This window comes from Strix uralensis, chromosome 4, assembly GCF_047716275.1.
Source record: "Strix uralensis isolate ZFMK-TIS-50842 chromosome 4, bStrUra1, whole genome shotgun sequence".
Lineage (NCBI taxonomy): Eukaryota > Metazoa > Chordata > Aves > Strigiformes > Strigidae > Strix > Strix uralensis.
The window spans coordinates 80,415,848-80,443,247 of record NC_133975.1 but is presented as its reverse complement, the minus strand read 5'-3'; the positions used below and the strand labels follow the sequence as shown (position 1 = coordinate 80,443,247).

At 39.8% G+C, this 27,400-nt stretch overlaps 1 protein-coding gene across 6 annotated transcripts in view; it reads left to right on the top strand.

The window, feature by feature from the left end:
* ZNF827 (zinc finger protein 827) overlaps positions 1 to 27,400 on the top strand; it is a 111,854-nt gene that overhangs the window by 73,294 nt on the left and 11,160 nt on the right. For all 6 annotated transcript variants that reach the window (XR_012628810.1, XM_074867413.1, XM_074867414.1 and 3 more), the window contains 3 exons: positions 4,137 to 4,240; positions 24,624 to 24,761; positions 26,304 to 26,475. Coding sequence is in view for 5 of the 6 variants with exons in the window: in XM_074867413.1 (XP_074723514.1) it covers positions 4,137 to 4,240; positions 24,624 to 24,761; positions 26,304 to 26,475 (414 nt within the window). In the remaining variant the exon portion in view is untranslated. The remainder of the gene's footprint in view (positions 1 to 4,136; positions 4,241 to 24,623; positions 24,762 to 26,303; positions 26,476 to 27,400) is intronic.

The following is a 27,400-nucleotide window of genomic DNA, read 5'->3' as shown; positions in this document are numbered from 1 at the left end:
TTTAGTAAAATTTCTGATCAGTATTTCTATCTTCTCAATGCCTTCTAGAGATGAATTTTTAAAAGTCAGACTGTAAGACAATGCTAATGAAACATTTGTTAAAGATTACAGCCACATTAATACAATAAATGAAATTACCCAGGAATTAAAAACGTGATCCAATTACAGCACATGCTGTTAAAGAAATACGTCCTTTACAGTATTGTGGCTGGGAGCAAGCCCACAAAAGTTGTTTACATATACATGAGCAGCTAAGTGAGGTGTCCCTCTGGGAAAATTCAAAGCTCTTACGTAATAAGTGGTACCTAGAATTGGTAAAAACTTAGGAGCCCGTGGTGAGGAGAAGTCAGGGTTTGGCAAGGGTACGTTTATTTCCTGCCTGAAAGTTCCCTAATCAGTGTGGATGGGTTGGAGACTGAGCACACTGAAGTGATGAAAAGTTCCCTCAAAGATGACAGTAAGACCTTCTGTGCCTCTGCAGCCCCTTCTACAGAAGTTCCCAGCATGTTCAGTGCCTGCTAACTAAGATGACTTTGTCCAGACAGAAATTGAAAAGCATTTCAGTTGCAGAAGAAAAGATCTCTAAAATATGTTGTTCTTAAATTCCTAGGCCTATCCCATTCATTCATAGTAACTGTAATAAATAAATAATTTGTTTTTAATAAACTGATCAGCTCAGTAAATGTACATTAGGGACTTTTTGATGTTACAAGTTGAAAGATAATTAAATTGAGCTTTTAACTTCTAGCTACTGTGAATGCTTCCCCTATTTGCTAGTTGGGGAATTTGTGCAATGTGCAGCCTGCATAGCCTTCCCGTGACTACTTAAAAAGCATAAGCCTGAAAGATGCATATGGAGATAAATGTGCATATTGTCCAACTACTCATTAACCATCCAGTGTGCATTGCAGGGGGGTGACAAATAGTTGAAAATAGATTTCAGTGTCTTGTGATGTTACCAGCAGGAGTGGTGTGAGAATCCAGAGCTACTTTTGAATCTATCAAAGATAATTCAAACTGGAAAGGTTGAGGACAGTTCAAAGAGAACTTGCCCTTCTTTTGGCTGCCAGCTTCGAAGAGGGTAGCATAGTTAGCTGTTGTCAAACTTGCACTGAGTTTTACTGAGAAGTCCTGATAATGGCTGCTACCCATCAGGGCATGAAATGCTGAGTGCCTGATTGAATTCTTCCGGCTGCTTTTCTTATCTCACCTATCTATCAACAGAAGAAGACATGAATAAGAAGAGCTTCTTAAGGGCAAGTGAGTCGGTCTACTAAACCCCACGAGTTCAAACAGATTGACTTGAAAGACCTTGCCAAAAAAAACCCACCCAAAACCAAACAAACAGCTGGAAGTCTTTACTGGTAATGGTATGACGCCTTCTCAAAAATAGAACATGATGGAGCAGCCAGTGGAAGATAGAGGCACTCAGACTGCATTAAGAAAACGTGTGGTGTTGCAGTTTGGCTCACCAACCTACATCTGGAGTAATGACAGAAAGGCATTTGAATGACAATTGTTATGTGAAGTTTGCTGTCAGCTGCAGAGAGCCAAAGTGAGGTCAGTGTTGTCCACCTGTGAGTAACTGGGGAGCAGAGAGATTAAGCCGTGTCATTGGCGAGAGTCAGAGTCTTGCAAAGCCCAGCAAAAGGGCAAGAGCTTTTTGCTGTCTTATTCCATATTAACTTTTCTAACTGTTGCCTATCTGTTGCTATTCCTCCTGTGAGTATTCCTGGACTTTACGATCATACACTTCCATATGACTTTGCTTAAGCAGCCGAAACTGGCAAGGATTCCTCACAGCTCACTGGCTGAGTGAGATGGTAGATCCTGCCATCTGTGATATGAAGACAGAAAGTGGAGAAGCAAATGATCTGGAAGTGAGTACGCCAGCGTAAGATGCCAAGATAAGTTTCTTTCATCTAGAGAACTGTGTAGCCATAAAACTGGAAAAGTGCAGCCAGAGAAAAAAATCGTAAAGCTTAATTTTCATCAGAAGGGACTTTGCACAGTGATTGAGAATAATTTATGTGGTTTCGTACTATGAAGCAGGAGCTCCTCCCTCCATACTTTGCACTGGGAATTGGAGGACATGTCTGCTGAAATAAAAAGAATAATGGGGCCAATACTGAAGCGACTCAGCTGCCATTCTAGAGGAAGGCAGAAAAGAGGTATCCAAGAATGGTTCTGTAATTCATTGGAGGCCCATGGCGGAGAGGGAAATCCTTGGGACACAACATGATGCAGTCTTCAACAGCAACCTGCTTATGATACATGGCCTAGCCTGAAATAGATAAACTTTACGTCATCCATTTTGCTTAGAACCGGCAATAAGCAGTGTCCCAGTGACTGAGTCTAAGAAAGGCCAACATGAAGACCTGAGCAGATTACAAGATTTTGAAGAGTTACGACAGTAATAAAACTTTTTTTATTAATGTTTTTCTTTCAAATCATTATTAAACCAGTGAGAAAAATGTTGCAATAAATGATGCCATATTTTTATACAGCGTCAGTCTGTTTTGTATTATGTCACCCCTGAGTGGGAGTACGAGTCTTGGAAAAAGTTCAGTTTTGCACATGTTGGCTGGAGCTGTTTTGCTTTATCCTGATCACTCGTTTTCTTGAGTATTATGCATTGTTCAGCTATCTGCGTACACTAAATTGTTCAGGTTTAGGGCAGCTTCATGCCTTACCCTTCAGCACAACCTAATGTTGACAGTGTTTATGGTCATGTTTAAACTTCTGTAGAAGTACCAAAATGTCCCATTAACTGTCACAAGTGCAACAGCACAAAATGAATAATGGCCAAAAAACTTGATGAGAAAGTAAATAATGTGATTGCCTAAAGTGTTACATGGTCAAGTTAACTAATTATCAACAAGTTCTGCAAAGGCAGAAGAGATCTGACTAAGAATACAAGTGTCTTAGTGGAGGACACCTTGTTCACTCTCTGCAGAAAGACTGTATAAGGGAAAAGTTGTGCAAGTACAATTGTTTGGATTGACACTGTGGGAATCTGGTCTGGTAGGGTCAACTTGGTTGGTGCTGCTAGCACAGTTTCTGGGTCTGGACTACCCGCTGTGCAATGCTTCGTAATACCTCATACTATGATCTTTATCCTGAAAAGGTTTTTGGCTTTTATTACTGAATAAGAACAGGCTGGAGAAATGAGCTGCCCTCCTGTTCTGCACCTTTAAGACACCTGCTATATACCAGCCTGTTGAGGATTCTCAATATAAGAGTGATCAGACTTAATGTAGTTTTCATTTTGCTTAGAAGAAATTGATAGTTTGCATACAGATGGAATACACTGCCTTAGAAAACAGTTTTCCAAGAAAGACTGTCCTTTTTCATTTTGAATTTTTTGATGTACCTCTTACTGATGTCTGTCTGTACTGTAGACAAGGAATTTTTGTTTCTGTTATGATCTTTAATTGAGTAGAAAACGAAATACTTTGACAGAAATGCCAATTCACTATTGAGATTGACTTTTTACTGCCTGTTAATTAAAACCAAAGCATGCTATGCTTTTTGGAGTCGAGTAGCTGGTAATTTTTGCACTTAATACTCTTTGAGAAGTAACCATTCAGTTAGCTTATATGAATTGTTTCCTGTTTTAAAAATCAAATTCATGGAGTTCATTTCATTATGTAATGCCGTGTCAAAAGAAAACTATCCAGCATCTTAACCTAGGATTTGAAAATTTTTGTTTTAAAATTCATTAGTGTATACCTCAGATTATTGAATAATAATATTTTCCACCTTTCCTGATTGCCCTCTCCAGATACAACAGTAGAATACAAAATTTTGGACAGTAGAATACAAATTTTTAAAGCATTAATTTTAATGATCCATACTGTGTTGTGATATAGCAAATCTGAGCTGTTGAAATGTAGTTAAAAGCCTTTTGGGAGGACTTCAGCTTTCACTGAGATACAATTTTACCAAGCATGCCTCTTCTCCACACCTTGCCTCGTGGTCTGCATATCTTCAACATGAATTCTGTAAATGAAACAGGGCTTTTAACAAGATGGTATTTGTTACATTATTAAGATGTTAGGGTCAAGAATCATATTTACTTTTTTTTGTTAACTGCTATTTTGTTTACAAAAAGACATCTTATATTTTTCCTATAGCCCTTTCTTTTCTGAAGACACATTTAGACAATCACCATTCACTTCCAACTCAAAAGATCTCCTGCCTAATGAAACTACTCTTCATGGAAGGACATCTGCACCAGGTCAGATACCTTTTTCTTTCATTACTTGCAGTTATTCTATCTTTTTAAAATTTTCATACTGTAAATGCCACCACCTGACCAATGCTCTTAAAATGTAGTTGCTTTGTCAAAAGGCAGATATCTCTCCATTCGCGGTAAGTGCTTATTATTAAGAAGGAAAAGAAAAATGTTAAAATATTGCTGAGCATTTGTATTAATAGTCTTTAAACGACTATTTCTGTGAATTGTACTAGAGTCTGCAACAGACTAAACTCAGCAATATTAAGAGAAGTGGGCTTTTTGTGTGTGTGTGTCTCCCATATGTAAAGAAACTTTACTGACGTCAGATTACTGTCGGCTATTCTCCTGTTACCGGCCATTCCCATCTTTATCTCTGAGGGCAGATGAAATGTTTGCAGTACATGTATCAGAGTGGCTGAGCTTGGCAATACAATTTTCCTGCCTTTAACAGTAATTTAGAAACCTTTTTGGAAGGATGTGGAGTTCTTAAAACGTACTGAAAGGCCTCAGTATCTGTGGCTACATTCCCACTGATCTGAACTAGTTGACAGGCGTTTTTATGTCCCAGTGTAGCTTGAGTTATATTCTGCATTAAAATGGAAAATATAGGCATGTAACAATACTATTCAAGGTGGCACTGAACACATGCAAAAACTTGATACGTGCCTTTACTGTCCTGTTGCAAAATAACTCATTTGCTAGTTCACTGCTATCAGTTCTTAAATTAATAGCTTTTGGGTTCTAAAGGTCAGTAATTACACAGCCAGCTGTAGGAGGGGTTATTCACCTTTTCTTAGCAATCAATAAAGTTTTGGGCACGTTACTGCTAATTTTCAGCTATAGACTGTCATTTAATTTACAACTTAACAGACCCTTCATTTTTTTTAGTGCTTGAATAGTCATTTGACAGCTTGTGAAGTGGCAGATGAGGTTAAGAGCTAGATGTTGTCTAAGGGTAAATATGCATAGCAGGAAGAAAAAGAAAATTTGTAGCATAAGGACAAGGGTCTTCAGGCTAGCCTCAGCTGCAATTTTGTGAGGAAGTAGTGGATTTTGTAATTCGGGCTGAGGAGAACCAGATCAGGTGTGGTGCTTTTAAGTATTAAAATGTAAACCAGGTTAGCACTTCAATCCTGGCTTTTGACCTTGGCGTAACATGGAATATTCATATACCCAGATGAAAGACAAGAACTCTTAGAGTCCTCAGGCAGTGCTTGATACCTCAGAGGACGTGGCCTCTAGCAGCAATACTCTTACATCATACCAAGATGAATGTGTAAGAATTTTAATTCTCTGTAAGACTTCATTTTAAGTGAGGCCACTCAAACTGCGGATGGGTTTTGGTGACATGTTTAATCTTCTGGTTAAAAGATGTGAAGTATCTGGTTAGGACATCCTGGAGTGTTATAATGGCTTCTGAGGAACTGGGGTTTGTATGTTTATGCTGCCCCATATTCTGGCTTATGGAATATAAGTATTACCCTGATAGGTCTGTGTATTATAATACATATTGCTCTGTGATTATAAGACTCTGATATGTAATAGCAGCATGTATACTGAAAATAAAAAATGCCAGTTTCTGCTTCATTTTTATTTTTGGAACAACCCTATCATTCCAAATATGTTGATTTTTCTCAGCTTCATAATAAATTCTTGGACCTGAAGTGCAACTTCACAGTAGCACCAGGAATGTGATTTAAATTTTTAATCAATTACAAATGTGATATTCATGTAAAAGAACAGCAGAATACCCACAGGTAGATTTCCTACTAGTTTTAGCCTTGCAGGAAGAAATAGTCTATGTGATGCTGCAGATACCTCAGAAGAAACTTTATCCTTGCAGAGAGTAGCATAAAGGAACAGTAACAAACCGTTGTAAAGGCCAACAGGATGTAACAAAATGCTGTGTAAATGTGTGTGTGATGTTCAATGGATAAATGGGACGTATGCCTTCACTTGAGATTTGTTTTACTTCATCCCTGAATCAGGATAGTAAAAGTAGAAAAGAACAGCATAAGAAAATTACAGGAAATTCCCAGTCCAGTGCCATCTTCCAGTCATCAACTAAAATCCAAGCAGGTGAACCGCTAACAGCCAAGAGCATTCATTAAGCATTGCCCATATCCAAAAATGGGACTCTGCCACTGTCACCACAGCTAGCAGAGTCTGATGAACAAGCGTGGAGTGTGAGCTGCTGCTCTGTGCTGGCTCTCTGTGACCAGGCTCGACTCAGGCAGGCCAAGTGGCGCAAGGAAGCTGCCAGTTGATCTGGGTGGCCTTGGTGGAACCCCATGTACATAGTGCTTCTTTCCAAGAGAGCACCAGTATGGGTGGTTGTATCCCCAGACTCCTGCCAACTTTCTGTCTGCAGACTTCTTGGCACCCTAGCTGCAGAGGAATTGGGAAAAGTGACAGGAACATAGGACAGTAAGATATCTCATGTGTCAAATTCAATTCTTTTCTATAATAGGTAACAACATTATGTAATCTCATCCATTATCAAGATCCATTTTAAATCTGTCATCCTTATTATTTGTGTGAGAGCACTGTTTCAGAAACTCACCCCTTTGAAGGGCTGGGACCACTCTCTTTTCAGCCTGAATTTATTCACAGCAAGTTTTACTTTTGTTGTTTCACCAGTGCTGTCCTTCAACTTTGATAGTTCTTCTCCCTTGTGATGTTCACCATCTGATGTGCCATCTTACATCCCCCTAATTGTAAGCCAGCCAATGTCTTTTAGTCTCTTTTAGTACGATAGGGTTTCCATTTCCTGACCAACATCATAGCCCTTTTCTGCCTCCCTTCAGGAAAATTAATTTCTGCGAATATGAGTAGCCAGAACTATATATGCTATTTTACAGGAGGTCTTACCGATGATTTCTTTAGCAGCGTGCAATCTTCTATATGTATATTGGAAATGCCTCTCCTGATTAATCACAGTCTTTGTAACTATAGCATGCTGATGACTGTCAGTTCACTTGCTAATCAAATACTAACACATTTTTCTTTTCTTTTACAATTTCAGCTGATGATTTTAGCATGCAACAGAAATTCTTGTTCCTACTTTCTAGGCATATGACCTTGTAATTTGAATTGCTTCACTTGTTACTCTAGCTTTCAAGATTATTTATTTAATGCTCTGAAATTTCTGCATATTGGTGATAATGCTTTCATTAATGCAATGCTGGGGTTTTTTGTGTTAAAGCTATTGAAGAGGATTTTTAAGTACAGTTGATCCAAAGTTCAGTCCTTAAGACTTCAGCTTAGTGGCCTCCTCAGCACAAACCACTTCATTTCTCTTTGTAGCCAGTTTATAAGAAAAGTGCAAGATCAGGTGTTTAAGAGGAAGACCACTCTTTGTAGGGCATTGAGTACGTAAGAGCCCCAAGGAGTAATGAAATAATTAGGAAAGATGTATTAAAAGATGTGTGAAAGCAATGCACTGATCTCAGGGCATTTGGTGGAGGGGGGGAAAAAAAAAAACAAACAACAAAATGGCACTCCCTAAATAAATAAATAATGACACATAGCGATGGATTTGGCCTGAAATAAAAGTGAAGTAATCCTGATCAGCAGCAGTATCACAGGCAGAAGAATTGATTCTTACACAGCAGCTTTTAAGTCCTGGTACCCAAGGAAATGACAACGAAATTTCCAATAGCTGTCATAAAGGGACTCAACAGCCCTGCAGAAGTCATGGTAACTCCCTGATAATGTGGGGTGAATTCTTAATATTCTGAGAAGGGAAGACAGTAGTTTCCTATAGTACGTAGTTGGTCTATTGGGTAGATCTGGGGTAGATCTATTGGGTAGATCTGGGGAACTACTTCCCTTCCCTTTTAAGGTATTTTGTATGTTAATAACCATACAAAGTTAGTTGTAGTTACATTACACATTCCAGTGTTACTATTACTGTTCAAACAAGTCCATTTTTACTCAAAAATGGAAATAAAATAAAATAGTATTGATGTCCACATCAATCAAACACACTTCACTCAAAAATTACCATAGTATCAAAGTCATATCTAATACAAAGTCATATCCAAAACAATTCAATAATTTCAGCTTTCCCCCCATAAGAATAGCAAAATAACCTTTTTTGGCCTAGCAGAAGGTAGGGAGAAGAAATTAAAATTTTCATTTCAAAGAGTCGCTTTAAAAAGGGCATTTTTATCTTCGGTTTTATAAAACTCTTCTTTTGACAGAATAGAGTTTAGTTTTATGTCAGACTATATAGTTCAGTCCAGATAGATAGATAAATTAAAAACTTGATCTTACGCTGGTGTTCCTGACCCTTAGCCAATCTTTAATGTGTTTTAATAGTTTTTCACTATCTCACTGACTCATTCTGTAAATCAAACCTGTCTTCATGAAATCCAGATGAATGATATTCACTATTCCTTTTCTGGTCAGTTCATTAATAGTGGCAAAGACTCCAGCCATGGGTTTTTGGGAGTATTTTTTCTCCATGTATATCTGTGTGTAGTATAATAATATTTCATTATTTTCTCTCCTGTTCACTAAGGACCTGGTATTTTCCTTCATTTACATTGACAGTGCCAAATATTATTAAACTCATCTGTAGAGGATTAAATTTTTTTTAAAAAACAACATATTTTTGTGAAAATTTACTGCTTCTTGCAAAACTGTAATTTTGATTGTGGTAAGTGAATTTCGCATGGCTAAAATAGACTTTTGAAACTGTAGGTTTTGAGGAGTTGTAGTCCATGAATAGCCCTGACTTTTTAAAATTTTGTCCATTGGTGCCAGAGCTAAATTTACCGGTGTTATTTCAATGAAATAAAGCCAATAAAGCTTCTGTCCTTAAGTACCTTTTTGAAAATGCATCAGAGCCCCTTCTGTCACTGTGTCTCCACACTCTTTGTTGACCTGTAGTATGACAGATAGGCCATGCTGCTTCTTCAGAAATGTCCAGAAGCCAGTATTGAATCAGTAGTATGATACTTCGTTCAGTAGAAGATTGGGAACATAATGCAAAAATTTTGGATTTTGGTACTGTCAGTTGTATTTTTATTGATGATGTGATTAGTGGCATTACCCCATATTTATGTTTATTGAATTAAGGTAGTCTGTGTAACAAAGATTCCTGTAGGTCTGGAACTACAGGACTATTCTGGAGATGTACACATTTCTTCTGTTATGGTTCATACTCACACCATCCTCCTTTTCTCTAAAGCAGTAATTCCTTGTAGCTTTAATATACTTAAAGGGAGAAATCGGCCTGCTCCCTAGGCCTCATCTTTGCACATTCTCCAACACAGCAGTACCAACATCTGTGTGGCCACATTGTAAGCCAGATCAGGGGATGTAGTGAACTAATCTTTTTTTTCTAATAGTTTGTGGGAATGTTGGGATGTGAGCAGGGTGAAGGCAAGGACATATCTTTCGGCCGTGTGAAATTTCAGCATTTGTGTGAGATTGACATGGCTGTGACCACACTTAATCTTGTTTACTTTCTTCTGTGACTGTAGTTGAAAAATACCTCCTGAGGGTTTAGAGTTTTAAGTTGAACGTGATAAATCATCAAGCTGTTCATGTTGCACAGATACCACATTCTTTAGTATGAAGTATTTTGCATGTGTCTTCCTTCCTAATCCCTTTTTAAAGACACTTTAAGGTCAATATACTTCCTGATGTTGTAATTTTATGTGGCTTAAAGCATCTAGAAAGTAGATAGCAAGAGCTCTTTTGGTTCAACCAGCAGACATGCTCATTCGTATATAGTATTTTCCAGCAGTATTTGTGCTTGATTCTGGTCTCCTCTGCTCTGCAGCAAACTAAACTTCTGCAACCATCTGCAGCAGCCATCTCTGAATTTTGGGTCATCACTAGACTAGTTAAGAAAGTTGGGACTTTAATAAATTGAATATGAGGTTAGAGTGAATATAGTTTCCATTCTTCACAAGCTGCCACTGACAGTTTTCCTTCTCTGTCTCTTTTAGCCTGCTGCCAGACTTTCTACTTTGAACTTAACTTACACTGTCCCTGAGACCACTGTAACTGCACTACTGCAGAAATGAAGGGACACCTTGAGGGTTTGATTTCTGAGTAGGGGACTGTTGGCACTTCTGTCACCATGGAAAATATCTTTAGGCCTTAGGGGACTGTGAAATGCCCGGGCCTGGAGGATTTCTGCTAAAGTGATCAGCAACCAAATGTTGGCATTTAAATTGTCCTTGTATAGCTTCCCAGCTGTGTACCCATGGAGTTAATTAGAACAATTCACACCTTCTTACAGTGGTTGTTGTTTGCTTAGATCTGCCAAAAAACCTCTAACTTCACATAGTGGGTAATCCTCTTGTTTACTTTAGGAAGACTTTCTTCACAGTCCTAAATGATAGAATTTCTAATGGAAAGCTAGGGGTTAAGAGTACAATTACAAGCAATTGATTTCTAATTCATTCAGGACAGCAGAACCTGTGGATTATTGTTTTTGAGAGCAGAGTCACCTTGTGGGTCAAGACTGTGTCCAGTCAAGTTTTGGATATCTTCAGGGATGGAGACTCCCTGGGCAATCTCTGGGCAACCTGTGAAAGTCGTTGACTGTGTTCACAGTAAAAAAAGTGTTTTCTTATGATTAAATGGAGTTTCCTATGTTTTAATTTGTGCCCTTGCCTCCGCTTCACTGGGCATCACTGAGAAGAGCCTGACTTCATCTTATTCCCCCCGCATCAGGTATTTATACAGATTGGAAAGATCCCACCAAGCCTTCTCTTCTCCAGGCTGAGCAGTCCTAGCTCTCTCAGGCTCTCCTTGTGTGACAGATGCTCCAGTCCCTTAATCATACTTGCAGGACTTCAGACTTCTTTGGAAGTCTAAAAGAATATTTCAGGATCCCAGTAGTGGTTTCTGTCTCTGTGATGGAACAGCAACTTTTATTGCTAATATAGAAGCAGAAGGAGTGCACATGCACATGAATTGACTTATATAGTGCATTTTTTCCCCCTGCTTTATCCCGTTATTAGTGGTTATGGTCATTTTACTTGCTTTCAGTTTTGGTCTGAATTATGAGCTCTGCCCACCCAGGACATTAAATATCCCCTTCATTTTCTTGATGATGAGAGTGCCTGACCCCTATTGGCTTCCTGACAGAGTGGAAAAGTGTAGAGTGGCACTTAATTCACTACGCAAGGCATGCTCCATTGGGCACTTGGTCCAGTTGTTCATTTCACTTGGTATTTCCGTGAAATTTGCTTGTTGAAAGTGGTGCTGCAGGTAGATGCCACACTGCTGTCACCACTGCCTGCAGAACACAATGGTAGTACTCACTGAGCCTTGCAAAGTCTGGTTCTCCCTGTCCTCAGAAGCACCCATTTAATTTTATTCCTCTTTTGGTACCTGTCTGCGGTCAGATTCAACCCGATACTTTTCTTTGTGTGTGTGTGTGTGTATGTGTAAAAAATTCATGCAGATGCATGAAAAAGAATACTGGAGAGATCCCTCTGACAAATCCAACCTGTATGACAGCTTCATAGATGGTAGCAAAAATTTTTGTGACAGTGTGGCAGATTGATTTGAGTAACTGATTTTAGTTCCTTATCTCCAACATGCATTTTGCTTTGATTCTTCACACAAAAAGAATGTCTTTTGGGTACACATTGACTGGTGTACACTCTGTCTTTGCATTCTCTAGAAGGCTAGGGACTCTCAGCCGTCGTGGTTTCTCTCTGAAGTCTGATAGCAAGAGACAGATAGCTGGCAAGTTGTGGAAAGTGATTCTAGGAAGGTGAGATAGTTGGACTTCTATAGAAGTGGGCTGTGCTTGGCATAGTTCTCCAAAGCAAGACAGATTTTGCAGAATTTGTTCAACATAATTCAGCGCTAAAGTGTGTGACAGTGGTTCTGGCTCTATCATGTTTTTTATCTATCGCATCCTGTCTTCAGATTGCCACGATCGTCTGCCTGGGTGCAGCCTTCTTTTGCTAAGCACCCAGCTGCCTTGACAACCACTTTGCACTGCAGTCATTGAGCAGAGGGTTCCGAATTTCTGGTTCATTTAATGGGATCATAACCAACGTGGCTGCAACTGATTACAACATTACATTTCCTTTGCAGGTTTTTCTGAGTCTGCTGCCAGGCAGGTTTGCACCTGGTGCATGTGTGCTGCAGATCTGCGATACGGTAATAGTGACCATGTCCTGAGCAGCCACACAGTCTTCAAAACTAACAAGTCCCTTTCAGAACTGGAAATATTATTATGCAGAACAGATCATTTCAGATCGGCAAATTGCCTCTTGCTCAAACATGCACAGTGCGTTCTTTGGCTAAAATAGGACAAGTGAAATGTACAGCATGTGCGTAGTTGTATATGGTTTAGTTTTTCTCAACAATCTGTATTTATTAGCCATTCCCACAGCAACTAAGGGGAATGTGATCAGATCCTTCTGAGGAACACATGAAACTCCTGGTGAATTGGCCAGTCCCTCTCTCAATACAACACATGTTAAATAGCAGGACTTTGCACAAATTGTTACGGGCGTAAAGAGTTCACTTCTTTTTCTTTGTGAAGTCACTGCACTAATTATTTTGCCAATTATTTACAGGACCTTCAAGATGAAAGGTGTTAATTAAAATAGACAAATAGAAAGATACACATTCAGGTCGATGTCTAATGGCTGTCTTGAGAGGCACTTGACATCTATCTTGATCTATTTGTGATCCTTGTTTTATTATGGGCTGCCTTTTTACAGGGTAACTTTTTTTTTTCCCTCTAATACTGTGCAGTCTTTCTCATACAGGCAAAAATATTTATTTTTATTTCATTTCCCTTTTATGTTTGTTTCTCTTAAAGTAGGATCAACCTCCTGGTAAAGGACAGAAGAACAAAGTAATTTCACTCAGAACAAATACATTCTGGTTTCATTCAGAATAAAATCAAACTAGACCCCATTCATTAAACCCAGCAAACCAAAAGCTGTTAAGAAATATCAACATAAAATCCAAAGCAAAATGGCCAAAGGTAACTGTTTCATCCCACATGGAAAAATAAAACTTAGCAATTGGGGTTTTTACCCTTTCAAACAGGGCAGATTTTGGCATCTCTTATAATTTTTTTGATATGTTTTCTGGGTGTCTTAATAGTTACTCAACAGTGAGTGATTTTTTTAAAAAGTAAAATAATTGTCACTATCAATATGTTTAAGTAAATATATAACACAAGTGGAGGTTGAATTTGAGAAGGGCTTCCTGAGCAGCTACACTTATCCAAAGTACAGAATGAGATATGTGGGATTTTGCCTAACTTGTCTTCTGCTGGCAAGTGAATTCAGGACAACACAACGCTGTCAGGCAAGTTCTTGGGACCTGTGTTTTGATGCCGGTGACAGAGGGCAACTTGGTGAAGAACAACCATGGAGAGATAGAATGTGGGTCTTGGGAAAGGAAGAAGGGAAAACAGCAAAATAACAGCAGTTGGCTTCAGGAAGGACAGCTGTAACCAACTTGGAGATTTGTATAGAAAGAAGCCTAACAATAGTTGTTGCCAGGTCCTTGAAGAAATCTGAACTCTTGAGTTTGAGTAAGCCTTTTTGTGCTGCCACCCACAACAGGCTCATAGTAAGCAGGGAAACTGAGAGTAGGTACAACTATACTTAAGTGGTTAAGTGTAGCTGTCAAACCCCAGGGACCATGTGTGGTTCTGTGCTTGCTCTGGTGTTAATCAGTCCTTTTATTAATGTCGTGGATGTCAGAAGAGAAAGTGCTTATTAAATGTCCTGGTGATACCACGTGTGGAGGTGCCATAAGCACTTCAGAGGGCAGAATTAGAGTTCAGTCTTACCTTGAGGAAACTGAAAAAACAGTCTGGAAAATAGTAGCCAATTTGGTGAGGACAAAATTCTGTGCCTGAGCGAGTGATGAGTGCTACAAAGAAAGTGGAGGGATGAATGCCCAGGCAGTGCAATTTAAAGGGAGGGATCTGTGTTGGTCTTGGTCAGACACTGTATATAGAGCTGACATTGTACGCGTTGCAGAAAGGGCAAACATCCGGCTGAGATGAGGGGAATGTTGTCTGTAAGGCACATATGGTAATTCTGCTCTACAGCTGGAGCCCTGAATTCAATTTTGGGCTCAGTAATCCGAGAGCAATGTGGAGGACAGTAGTGATCAGAGGTTTAGATAACATGAGCTGTGCATAAAGGTTGAAGAATTTATGTTTATTAAGTCTGGAGAAGAAAAGGGGAGAGACATAATGGTATTCAAATATGTAAAATGACAGCTTTGAGAGAAAAAGAATAAATCTTACCTATGTTCATGTGAGCAGAATAAGGAATAACAGGCTTAAATGACAGCAGAGGGGATTTAAGTTGAACACCAAGTAAAACTTTGTAGCAGCAGGGTGGTTTTGCACTGGCCAACTGTCATAGGAGGCTGTGGAACCTCTGTCACGGGAGGGTTCTTAAAAAAATAAGTTAGACAAGCACCTGCCAGGACTGATGGGTATGTTTGGTGTGTGGCTGCTGTGACTCTGGGTGAGGGAGAGACAACATGGCCTCCTGAGGTCCCTTCCAGCTCTAATTCTGTGATATAAATTCAGTAGCAAAGCTATAATGGCGATTAAATAACCTCTTGAAAGAGATTTGATAGATGAAGCTTTTGGTTTATAAATACTCAGCGTGCTGTGTTTTAGACTGCATCTTATTCAAACCCATCTATAGTTTCATATCCTCTTTTGTCTTTCTTAATATCAGAATCTTTTGTAAAAGTGAACATCAGCATTGAGTCAGACTGTTTCCTGAATATGAAACTTTTCCAGACACAAGCTCAACATGAAATAGAAAGACAGGTTTTAGAATTACTTTTCTCGCTTTGCAAAGGAATTGGAACACATCATTCCTGACATTTCTTTTTAGAGTTACCTTGGGACTCTCCAGTCCTCACCTATCTTATCTTGTACAAGGTTGTCTTCTGTAATATTTGTCTGTCTAGAGTAAATTAAATGCAAAACGCATCAGGCTATTTGGACAGGTAGATATATTAAAAAAAACCCAAAACAAAACAAAAACCCCATTGTTTAAAAATAATCTAAGCAAAGCTGAGGAGAAGGGTTGTTTTTTTTTCTTCTACAGCATGATTTCAGTCAGGGTACAAATTTGCTCTACTGATTGCTGGGTGTTTTAGTTGAGTTTGGGGCAGTTGGGGTACTGACTGCAAATGCGACCCGAGCAGAAGGCAGATGGGAGTAGTGCAGGAGGAAGGAGAGGATGGTTTTCAGGTAGAAGCATGTTCTTGTGATAAGAGAGAGGTCAAGGAGAGACGTAAATCTGTTAAAAGAGTGAGTTAAGGGCTTCAAGGAAATGGCAGATTCACTGCTTATCACTTGGGGAATCTGCAATAAAAGTAGTGAGAACTTGGTCTTTTACAGCAGCAACCCCGTACTGTGAAAGGAGGTGCCTTTCCCTGGCAGCTTGCTGAAACGTGGAAAGGTGGATCTGGCTGAATGTTTGCGGTTACTTTCATCTAGTTTTGACTCTCTTGTATTAATTCAGTCAGCTCAGGAAGAGGGACTCAGTCTGCATTTGGGGCTTTATTTTGCATTCCCCCACAGAGGTTTCTGGTCACCAGCTTCCAGTTTCTCTAGTACTGCAGCTTTTGCTTCACTAAAAAGGATGCAGAAGGCTGAAAAGAAAAATGCAGTCAAAAGGCCAATTTGTCTTTATTTGTGTCTGAATTCTGGATGGGGAGTACTAGTGTTAGCCTCTGCGGAGTGCCCTAGATGTGTTATTACCTTCTCTCTATGAAAGAAAAGCCCCAATTTCAGGTGGACTTGCAAGCAGAAATTGGCACCGTGACAAAAACAAAGGAAAGAAATGAAAATTTGTACATACACCATAGTGGTCCTAAATGTGCACAGATGTGTCTGAGTGATTTTTAAAAGGATTTCTTAGGAACTGTGTCTTAAGCATAATTGTAGGAAAGCAGTTAAAAGGCTAGAAACCTATTGGAATTATGGAAATCAATTAACTGTGGTTTAAAAATAACAATAGGAGCAAATTATACTTTCATAAGTTCATGCGAACTCAGTGTTGTAGCACCCAAAATAAATGTTACAAGCAGTGTAAATGGTTGAGCTAAATGTGAGGGCCACCTGCTAAAGAGAACTTACATTAATTCATTACAGCACATCTTACAGTTATCATGATTGAGAGCAGCCCTGAGGAGAAGGACTTGGGATGTTGGTTGATGAGAAGCTCAATGTGACCCAGCAACGTGCATTTGCAGCCCAGAAAGCCAACCATGTCCTGGGCTGCGCCAAGAGAAGTGTGGCCAGCAGGTTGAGGGAGGGGATTCTTCCCCTCTACTCTGCTCTTGTGAGACCCCCCCCTGCAGTGCTGTGTCCAGCCCTGGGGGCACCAACATCAGAAGGACACAGACCTGCTCGAGCGGGTCCAGAGGAGGCCACAGAGATGATCAGGGGGCTGGAGCACCTCCCCTGTAAGGACAGGCTGAGAGAGTTGGGGGTGTTCAGCCTGGAGAAGAGAAGGCTCTGGGGAGACCTTATAGAGGCCTTCCAGTACTTAAAGGGGCTACAGGAAAGGTGGGGAGCATATTATCAGGTTTTTCTCTGACAATAGATGCAGAATTTAACTTTTGTTTACAATAGTAGTTATTTCTAAATAACCAAAAAAAGTAAAGTTGTGATGATGGAGCTCTTTACTACTGAAAGGGCTGATTGTTCTCTTGGCCAACAATGATCAGGTAAGCTTTTAAAAACACTTTTGAGGGAGCAGATTTGTTGGTGCTTCCTATCCCTTTCTTGCAACGTCTCAACTCCCTCAGTGAAAAAAATAAACCCGTTTCCATCTAGGCCATATTGCGTTATTTCATCTATAGTCATGAAACCAAAGTGACCTTCTTTACTGTGATAACTGAGTGATTGAAGAACTCCTGAAGCCTGTGCAGTGAGCTGCCGGGACCTTCCATGACTACTTCTTTTTGGCCAGTAAATTCACAGCTCAGGGCCTTACTTTGCTTATGTCAGGAATTTTACATGGTTCTATTCTTTCTTACTGTGTAAGGAATTAAGTTACCACCAAACCAACCCTGTTTATGCTCTATGCTAAAGCAGTACAATGGATAATACAATTTGGGGGGAGTAGAGGGTGCCGTCCAATGTTATCCTCAACTTGATGTCATAGTGTACATGTTGTAAAAATAATTTTCAAGAAATGACTGCAACATCATTGCAGGTTTAGGATTCCTTAAACATGTGCAACTCCAGCCACCTTGCACAGAATTTACATAGACTGATTTAAGTTTTGAACTGGGGATTTTTTCTCTTCATTTTTTTCTTATGTTTTGAGCTTAATACAGACAATAAAAGCAAATCTCAAAGGTTTATAATGCAGATGAAAGTTATCATAAGCCTCATTGTTCACTTATACAATAGAAGACTTCTGAGTAAATTTAAAATGGGTGTTAGTTTTGACGCAAAGGTAGAAGGTGGGGAGTGGCCTTGTGTTTTGAAGTCAGTGCGCCCCTACCTTGTCTTTGCCCTGACTCAGGTTTCATTTTTCTCACCCTGCTTCTGACTGTCCATTTTTGAGCAACAGGCTCAGTCTTAGCAGTGAAATGGGCTTCCCTGTTTTCCTGTGTTCTTCTACGGAGGCATGTTTAAAGTTCATCTTTTATTTGGTTTTATTCTTTTCACAAACCTCAACATCTTTGTCACTTCTCAAAAATCACTATCACTGGTCATTTGGATTACTTCTGTGCACAATATTAATGTTTCTTTTTGTGGGTCATGCAAGCTATTTATTGAAATATTTCCAACTTAACATGGTTGATGTTTTTAGAAAGAGCAACTTAAGCACCATGCTACTGATACATGGATTCATTTGGGTTCTATTTTCTTCCATATCAAGGATTTTAAATTCTCATAACATTATTGCTTTTTACCATACTCCATAGTAATGTTAGATATTTGAAAAAGCATTTGAGGGAAAAATAAGAGCACTGGTAAAGTTTTTTTATTTAGCGAGGAGACTTTCTCTGCTTCCTCTGTGCAGTTGTTCTGTCAGACTGTCTGATTATGTGCAGTTTTTCAGGACTTATGAAACAGACGGTATATGTCCCACTCACAAGTGAAACTGGGGTTCTTTTATTTGAGCAATAATTTTGTGTTAATTTTTGTTATTAGAGTATTGTCAATTCCCTCCAAGTAACTTCTCATGCCTGCCATATGTTGTGACTGAGAGCATGGCTATGCAGACCCTTCCTTTGGTCATGCTTTGAAGGTGCTCGCTTGGGCATGGGGCTCTGCTGCCAACGCTGGGTGGTTCTCAGGCTGGTGCAAGCTCACCCCTGGCCAGCCCACAGCACGCAGAGTGGGACTCAGGTTTGTCTGAACAGATGCCCCTGGACTGGCGTTAGAGGGGACAGCGCTGACTGCTTGTCATAGCTACAAAAAGATTAAAAAAAAACCCACCACAAAGGGGTCAAGGAAACCAGCTTGCAATTCCAGCTGAAGCTTGATTTACAAAAAAAGAAAATAGTTTTCTTTCTTCTTTTTATTTTCATGGGGAATATAGGAAATTTTTATGCCAGAAAAGCAGTTGCTTATCTCTGGCTAATAGTGGATGAGTCTGCTCACAGTAAAAGACACATCCTAAAATAAGACCAGACAGGTTGCTGTGATGCTGGCAGTAACAAATGAAAACTGCAGGACCACTTAGGATCACAGATACCTTAGATAAGTCGCAAGACATATCTTACTCGGGAACTACAGTATCTGGAAGGATTCCACCGTTTATTTTAACTGACTTACTAGAAATAAGAATTCTGGTGCTACAAGTAAAACCTTCATGAAAGTAAGTTGGGAAGGGAGTAAGATATATAGGATTTGGAGCACTGAAATTTCATCTAGTCAATATATTTTTGAGCTTGCGAGCCTTTCGCAGGCTTTTGGCAAACAAACTTGCAGCAGAGCCTTAATTACACATTTCGCAAAAAGAGTTCTCAATTTTTAAATACAGTGTGCTTGCCAGAGGTGATAGATGCACATGTAAATGGAAGGCTCCAAAGCAATAAAATTCATCTTTGATGATGAGAACACTGCAGAAAGTAGGAAGACATTATAATAACATAGATGAATGCAGACAGAAGGAAAGAAAATTTCTGTGACCAAGTAAATGTTTTTAAGGCAGTGTTTGCATGATTGCCTGACCTGAATACCTTGTTTCTGAAAAAATCACTACTTGAACTTTTTTATCTTTTAGACGTAACGAAATAGAAATAACCTTACAAATGGAACAAGCTTTTGAGACATTCATATAGAGCTGCATACAGTATATTTACCTTTTGGGTAAATGTGTTGTATTCGAAAGATTGCAAAGGACAGGCTGGTAGTAACGAAAAGTTACCTGATGACTGTTTAATGTCCTTTCAGAGCAAAATGAGGTGCCTTGCTGTGGGACATCTGCACTACTGGTAGTGTTCATCCTCATGCCATGAGCTCATAGAAACCAGGTTACCTTGTCCAGCACTATTTCTCAGTCAGTTTATTCATTTTCTGGTTTGGTGGAATTTTTTTAGATGCATTCTCCCATGGGAGCTTCGTTCTGCATCTCGTACTCTTCACAACAAGTTTTATCCCCTGGAGTATGAAGAGGGAGGTACTGCACACTTCCTTTCCTCTTTTTCTGTATCAGCTATCATCTACCTTTTCCCAATTCACCTCCTGTTCTGAGTTTGGCCATCTCTTCCTCTTAGCGCTCAGCCTCACCCTGAGTGGCTATTCTGTCACCAGATCCTCTAGACACGTAACTTGTTTTCTTCAGAGATTGGTTAAAAATAGTCTAACCATCACTGTCTATTTTCTTCCTTCATAGGATTTCTGTTCATTTCATTTTCAAAATTACTTACCTGATTTCCTTTGACCATCTGTGTGGTGTCAAACTGTCTGAATAACCCAAAGTATAAATATGACATACACTTCCAGAAGAATGGAGAGATAATAAATTTTGACCTTCCTTGTTAAGACTCATCAGCACCTCTCGCTTCTACCCCTTTAAGGAATACTTATTGCAAAGGACAATCTATGTAATTTATATCTGTAGGATTCCATGTGACCATAAGGATCTGCCCTTGTGGATTTTGTTGCTTCTGAGGTCTATGAAGGTGTGAAGATGAAACAGAGAAGCACCTGTTTAAGTGAGTTATAGGATGTGAGAGCAGACACTAAACCAGCAAAGGTTATAAATACGAATTTGTCTTCTTTGGATGACACTTCAGCATACTTTTTGTTTTCTTAACATTGTCTTTTTCAGTTAAATAGTGGTTTCATTCTTTCCGTTATTAGTACAAAGATATGAAAGTAGGCATGGCATTGAACTACAGATGAAAAATAATGTAGTCTAAAACACTGTGAAGCAGTAATCGAAAAATCTGTAAGCTAAGTAAAAGAAAATAAGTAATCAAAGTACCACCTATTAGAGTCCAAAGCCAGTCCCTAGGGAACTTTTTGTGCGTGACAGCTACTAGCAGTCACGGGGCTGCTTTGGTGACTCTGGAGAGTTACTTGTGTATTCAGGTCACACTTTGTTCTCTTCTTCAGTTACAGCCTCAACCAGATATTGTATACTTTCTCAGCATTTCTTGACAAAAGTCAGGCTAAAGGCTTTTCAGAGGGGGTGGTTAATGCACTCTCCATATTGATATTACCAGTTTGAGGATAAGAGAAAAAACATTAATCACTAATTGTGAAAGCTGAAAATACATACATGTTCAGAATTATGCTCATCAGTTTAGGAAAGGGATAAATAGTAACTCTCTCAAGCTGCTGGGCTTTGTTTGCCAGAAATTAATCTATTTGGAGGAGCAAGAGCAGGGACAGAACAGTATTTCTGCAGTTGATGTCCAGCTTATCCTCACCTCAGGGAAAATACAGATGGTGACAGTCCTAGTAGTTTCTAACCCTATCTTCTATGATCAGCTTTACACAGCTACTTGTTACGAAGTTGACTTGGGGTTAGTAGGGAAATATACCAGGAGACGCAGAAGGGCAGGAAAGGCGTCCATAAAGATGTATTTCACTAAACTTCATTGAGATTTAAGTTTTACCTTTACATAAAATCTTAGCTCTTAAGACTTCTATGCAAAATTATTTCAAAATAGTTTTATTACTAGCCTGCAATATACTGAATCGTAATACTTCTGTTACTTTTTCATGATGTACTGAAGAACTTGGAGGCCTTCCATTTGACTATGCATTTTTTGTTTTAAACTCCAAAACCCATACAGAAATGCAGTCTATTACTTCCGTAATAATTTCAATATTATTTTGTCATGTATGGTTTTCTAACATAGAAGTTTTGGAATTTGCTGTGGAGTATTCGTTTAAAGCAGAAATCATGTATCAAGTCCTTTTTGTTCTTTTTTTTTTTTTTTTTCTCCCTTCATTTTAGTGTAGGGATGTCATGGTGAAAGATGGCTTTCTGTGGGACATCTCTCACAGTGGTGATTTATTATTTAACATTAGTTGGTCTCAGTCCATCTTCTTCCTGGCCACTGTGTAAGGTATTCTTGATCGGTAGCGATGCTGCCTGTCTCGGTAGAGTGCTTTGGGATACACAGAGAACACTGTGTACAAACCAATGTTACAGTCTCAGAGTCATTTGACTCGTACTCACTTTGCAGAAAACACCGTTCCCTGGCATTAATTAGAGACAGAGCCCCAGGTTTGAATGTGGGTGTTGACTCACCTGATTCTTCAGGTCACTTGTGAGGTCAGTTGCTGGGTATGTTCTGGGAAGATTTCTGGACCACTGTGTGGACACAGAGCTCCAGTTTCCAGGCTGCAGACAAAGCTGCCCAGGGGGTAAGGTGGGTGGAAGTAGGGGGTCTCCCTTGGAGCTGAGAAATCTTCCACGAAGTGCTGAGGGTCCTGTTGCAACAGAGACCAACTCTGGTTTGCCATGAACAAGCTGAAAAGTTTGTTGAATAGAAAAAGCACTTTGCTACAGAGAGAAGATTCATTCAAAAGAGAAGAAAGAAGCACTGTAGTTCAGACTCCAGGAATAAATCTTTAAAGTAAATAGAAGTACTTTTCAAAATACCTACGGTATCCTCTTTTGCATCAATGGAGAATTATGCAGCTGCTTTTGCAAGGGACTAGCTTTCACCAGATAATCAGAAAGCTGATATTTTTCTATCTTCCCATGAGCTTCCCAGAACTGATAGCTATATGACCACATAGGGAAGAGGATATTCTATTTCTTCTTCTTAAGAGATAAAAGAGGGGTGATGACTAATGCTGAAGTGACTTGTTAAGAGACTTGTTTACTTAATTGAGCCTGCTTGTTTGGTATATGTCCCAATTCATTTTTGTTGTGACCATATTGAAGCAACCTACACCCTTGTGACCTTCTCTTATAATTATTACCATATTCCTCTTTTGATTATGTACTCAAAAAGCTCTGCTAAAATATCTGTAGCATTAATACAGAGTCAGATTTTTCCATTGTTTTGAACTCAGGGATAGTAACAAAAAGAGCATTTCTTTATTGCAGTTCTTGGAGGTTATGGGTCACTTACAGCCCTTAGGGGATGGGGGGGTGTATTCCTTTTTAATTTCACAGAATGACTATTTTGAATAGGCAGAACTTGTTCTCTAACTAGAAATTCTTTTAAGAAAAATGTGTTGTTGGGTGGTAGCACTCAGAGGTGCTCCATCATTCCTCTGGTGTGCTGAATATTGTACATATTACAGAGTCACAGGAGAAAGTAACAAGCAGCTGAAGAGGGGCTGGCAAATATGACCATCCCTAAACTTGCTGAGATTGCTGTGTGGAATCTCTGCCCCAAACGAGGCATTGCTTTTATTATTGTTTAAATTAACTACAGTATTTGACAGCTCTTTGCCTAAACCACAGTGGAGCTGTCTGGATACCTATCTGTGGAGGAGAGACTCTTTCAGACACGGCAGTCAGATTTGCAGTGGTAGGTGACTCTGTCCGTGAGGGCTTCGCCTGTACAAGGGGGGTGCTTATTCCTCAGTGCTTCATCGGATGAAGATTGTGCTGGATTGTGCTGTCCTCTACAATAGTAATTCGCACTCAATAAGATGTTTCTGTACTCCTGTCCTCAGCTGCTCTGTCTCTGTTTACCTGAAAATCCCAGTCAAATGGTTTTCCTCCATCACAGTATGCACACATGCCCTGGTGGAGCTAGTTCTGGGCAGCAATCCCACAGGCAGCGTCGGTTTAGAGAAAGGTGCTCTGAGTGTTGCATCTTCCATTCCAGTGGAAATATAAGGTCTTTTACCAGATGTAAGCCTTAAACCAAGCCCCCTCACCACTGGCCGCTGTATTTGGAAAGCTGCTGAGTACCCTTGCAGTTTTGTGCGCCTCTTACATCAGCAGTTCCATCTCCTCAGACAACAGGACCCTTGCAGAGAGTATTTCTTTACACAAGGCTCACTGATACTGTTTCTCTTATTGAGCTAAGTAGTATCATTGCTATCCCCAGCCTCCATCGGCTCTCTGCTCCCTTCTGTCCAGATCAAAACTGGCCATGCTTTTAACTTCTTGAACACTGTGTACCTTTATTTCTTTTCCTCATTCCCAGTCCTTTTCTCTCTACTTTCTTACACAGTGCCTTCCTGTCTGTGTTTTGTGCTCTGGAGTTTCTTTTTTTGTATGGCAGACTCTCTCTGTTCCTGAAACAATTAAAAACACTTCTTCAAAGATAAAGGCATGCTCTGGGTCTCAGTTTTTCAGTTGATGGCCTCTAAGCTGCTGGGGGTCTTGATGCCTGAGGACAGCAGGTGCTGGGTAGAGCTTACTCCAGATGCCACCCCCTCATTGGCATGTTGTGTCCTCTTGGTTTAACGTTTGTCTGAGCCATCTTCTGTTCTCCTTCAATGTAAGTCTGCTCATGTAGCAAAAATTTCTGCATCAGTAGAAGAGAAAAGGTTTGGAAATCTTCCTTCAGCAATGAATAATAATCCAGTGTAAAACAGACCACCACCTCAGACCAGACATTCTTCATGCACCAGGCAAAGGTGGGTGAGTGAAAAAGCCAAAGGAGTGGTCTCTCCACAAAAACAGAACTAGAGGTTAATGCTTCGTCTTGCTTACTCTTGACTTTCTCTCTTTACATAATCTGGTTTAAGTCTTTGACTATGTCTGGAACATTTTGACTAAGTGTTCTGCTTTAGAGTACATATGAGAGGTTTTGTATGAAAGATTAATTCCCTTTCCATCATTGGGAGTTTCCTTTTTACATGAACTCATGTGCCAGATCACACAGCATGCAGCCGAGTTGTTGCATTTTATACGACACCTACAAGACTCTACTAAATGAAATCTTTAAGTCTTCAGAGTTCTTAAAATATGACTCTCTGTTTATGTGGTTTTTGGCATAGAAACAGAAAAGCTGGGGCTGGAGGTGGGAAATGGATTGCCATCTTGGAAATTTAATGACCAGCTCTTTCCCTGTGACGTGTGTGGAAAAGTGTTTGGTCGACAGCAGACTCTGTCCCGGCATCTCTCGCTGCACACAGGTAAGCCGATGCTTTGTGGTTGGTTGGTTGGTTGGTTGTTACAGTGCTGAGGAAATCTGTGTGTTCATCAGGGTTTGTTTAAGTGGAGGGGGAAGAAGGTAAACGGAAGAGTGTGTGAGCCATCCTCAGCTCCCTGCATTTAGACCAGAGCCAAGCGCAGAAACAGGATTGAATATCAGAGTGGGGTTCAGGGAGTTAACTAACATTTTATTTCTTTACAGCCTACTTTACATGTCTTTACAAAATGTGTAAACTCAAGTTTGCCCAGGTTCCAGTAGACCAGGCTGTAGATACCAACTAGTTAACCAAGCCTGTTAATGGAGTTCTGAAGAGAAAGTCCAGCCTTTCTTACATTAACCTGATGAGCTTTTTAAATGTCACTGAACAACAAAAGATTTGGCCTTGGTGTTTCAGATCTGGTGAAACTGGAAAGATTTAATACCTGTCATTCATCTTTGCTCTCATCATCTAGTTCTTCTGGGAGGACCAGGGGCTGTTCTACCCCATTCCAACATCCTTAAAGTGATCAGCTTCCAATCAACTGAGACTAACAGAGTTTTGATATGGAAGATGCACCTTGTCAGCCTGCTGAAGTGCACTGTACAAAATAAGACTTAAAAACACAAATTTCTGATGCAGTGCTGAAAAAGATGTTGGTGTAATGCCAGTGTATGTTATACTGTCTAGTAGAGCCAAGCGGAAAAGGTTCACGTGCTCTGTTCCATGGAGTTGTGGGGTTTTCTTAGTCCGAAGCTGCTCTATTGAATGCCTTGCCCCTAACACTTGTAGCGTTATATTTCAAATCTAGAGCAGCAGCTCCTCAGAGGGAAAGGTTGTAAAAGCTGATGTAATGTTGGTTTTTTTAATCAAGTCTTTGCAAAATAAAAGCTGGCATGTACAAAAAATGTGCTGCCAGGATTTAGACACGTTTAATTTAAAGTAAAATCATTTTTATTTCAAATTGTTTAAGTTGTGAAGCATCAGAGACTCATGATGAATTTGTTTAATTTCTTCAACTGTTCTTTGAGTGAGTGTTTTTCATTCGTTTATGTTTGGAACTGGTCTAATGATACAGCGTTCCCTTTCCTCCCCACCCTCAGATTTTAATACAAAATCATCAACCATCAACTCTCTGCAAGTGATCACATGGGCAACCTCAAGAATAACTGGACCCCAAAATCAAATAAAAGATGCTAGGTAAAGGAAGTAGTTGTAGATTACTGACCTGTTTCTCTACTGGCTCTGCTGCAGCTCTCAGAGCAGCAGTTGCCCCAGTTTTCCAGTTTATAAAGATTTGTATTATCTGGCTACAAATGGTAGAGCAAGTTAAAAAAACTAGCCCTAAACTACCTCCAAATTAGGTTTTTTCTGAGTAATTGCTGTGAACTCCTATAAGTTTCCAAAATGTCGAGCTTCCGAAGTACCTCATTCTGAAAGCTGCTTGGAGAAACCCAAAGGAATGCATACTTGGTTATTGCCAGCTTTAAAAATAGCTTGCTTGAAAATGAAGTATACATTTAAGGTTTTCTGTTTCTTTTTCAGAAGAGAGAAAATACAAATGCCACTTGTGCCCCTATGCTGCTAAGTGCCGTGCTAATCTGAACCAGCACCTGACCGTCCATTCTGTGAAGCTGGTGAGTACAGACACTGAGGACATTGTCAGCGCTGTCACTTCTGAAGGCAGCGATGGAAAGAAGCACCCTTATTACTACAGGTGAGGACCCAGGCAAGGGCTGTGCACCAGGCGCTGCACTCTGAATGTCTTATCTGCCTGCTAAGGGCATATTACAGGGCCACCCTTCTGGTGCTGCAGGGTGGAACTGCGATGAAATTATTTGTCTTGCCCATATCTGACTCAGGCTAAGCAGCAGAACCCAGCTGGCTGCCTCATGCTGTTTGACTTGGCTAGCCATTGGGAAAGACTCCGGGGTTTGGTGTAGTGTTGTTTTTTTTAAACGGCTTTGTGAGGCAGATGGGCTCTTGGAGGAAGCCTCCTGAACTTTTTTTGCAGTGTTCGTGTAAGTTTTGTGTTTGGAAGCATCCCACGGTGTACACAGATTCACAAGAGATCTAAAGCACTGTGCTTCCAGTTGCCTCTAACAGCTCCATCGTTTTCAGCCAAATCTATGAAATCAAACAGTAAAGCCTAATAAGAATTGTATGGGAATACACATTTCCTCCATTTTCTAGAGGTGTCTACATTCGGTGACCAACATGATGAAAGAAAGAAAACCTTCAGGAGAATTTGCCTGAAAAGTTAAAAGGAATTGCCCAGATAAAATGGATATTTGGACATTCTCCTTGTTGTATGTGCTGTGGTGCGCTCTGCAAACTGTGATGTGCACTCTAGTGGCCAAGCAGATTACCAAATCACTCTTACTTTTAGTCAAAGTGCCAAGAGCAGATTTAATTACAAAATCATAGAAGTAAGAAATAAATTGAGACCTGCTGGATTAGATTATCTAGTTCATCCCCCTGGGAAAGCAAAATAGTTCCCTAGAGTATACACCTTTTAAAATGTTTGGGGCTTGTTTTAAATGTTAATGGCCTAATCAAAGCAAGAGGAGGACTCTGCAAAGAAAGTTAAATTAAAGGGTCCTTTCCATTGCCTCTCAATATCACTCTGTTTATGCACTGGC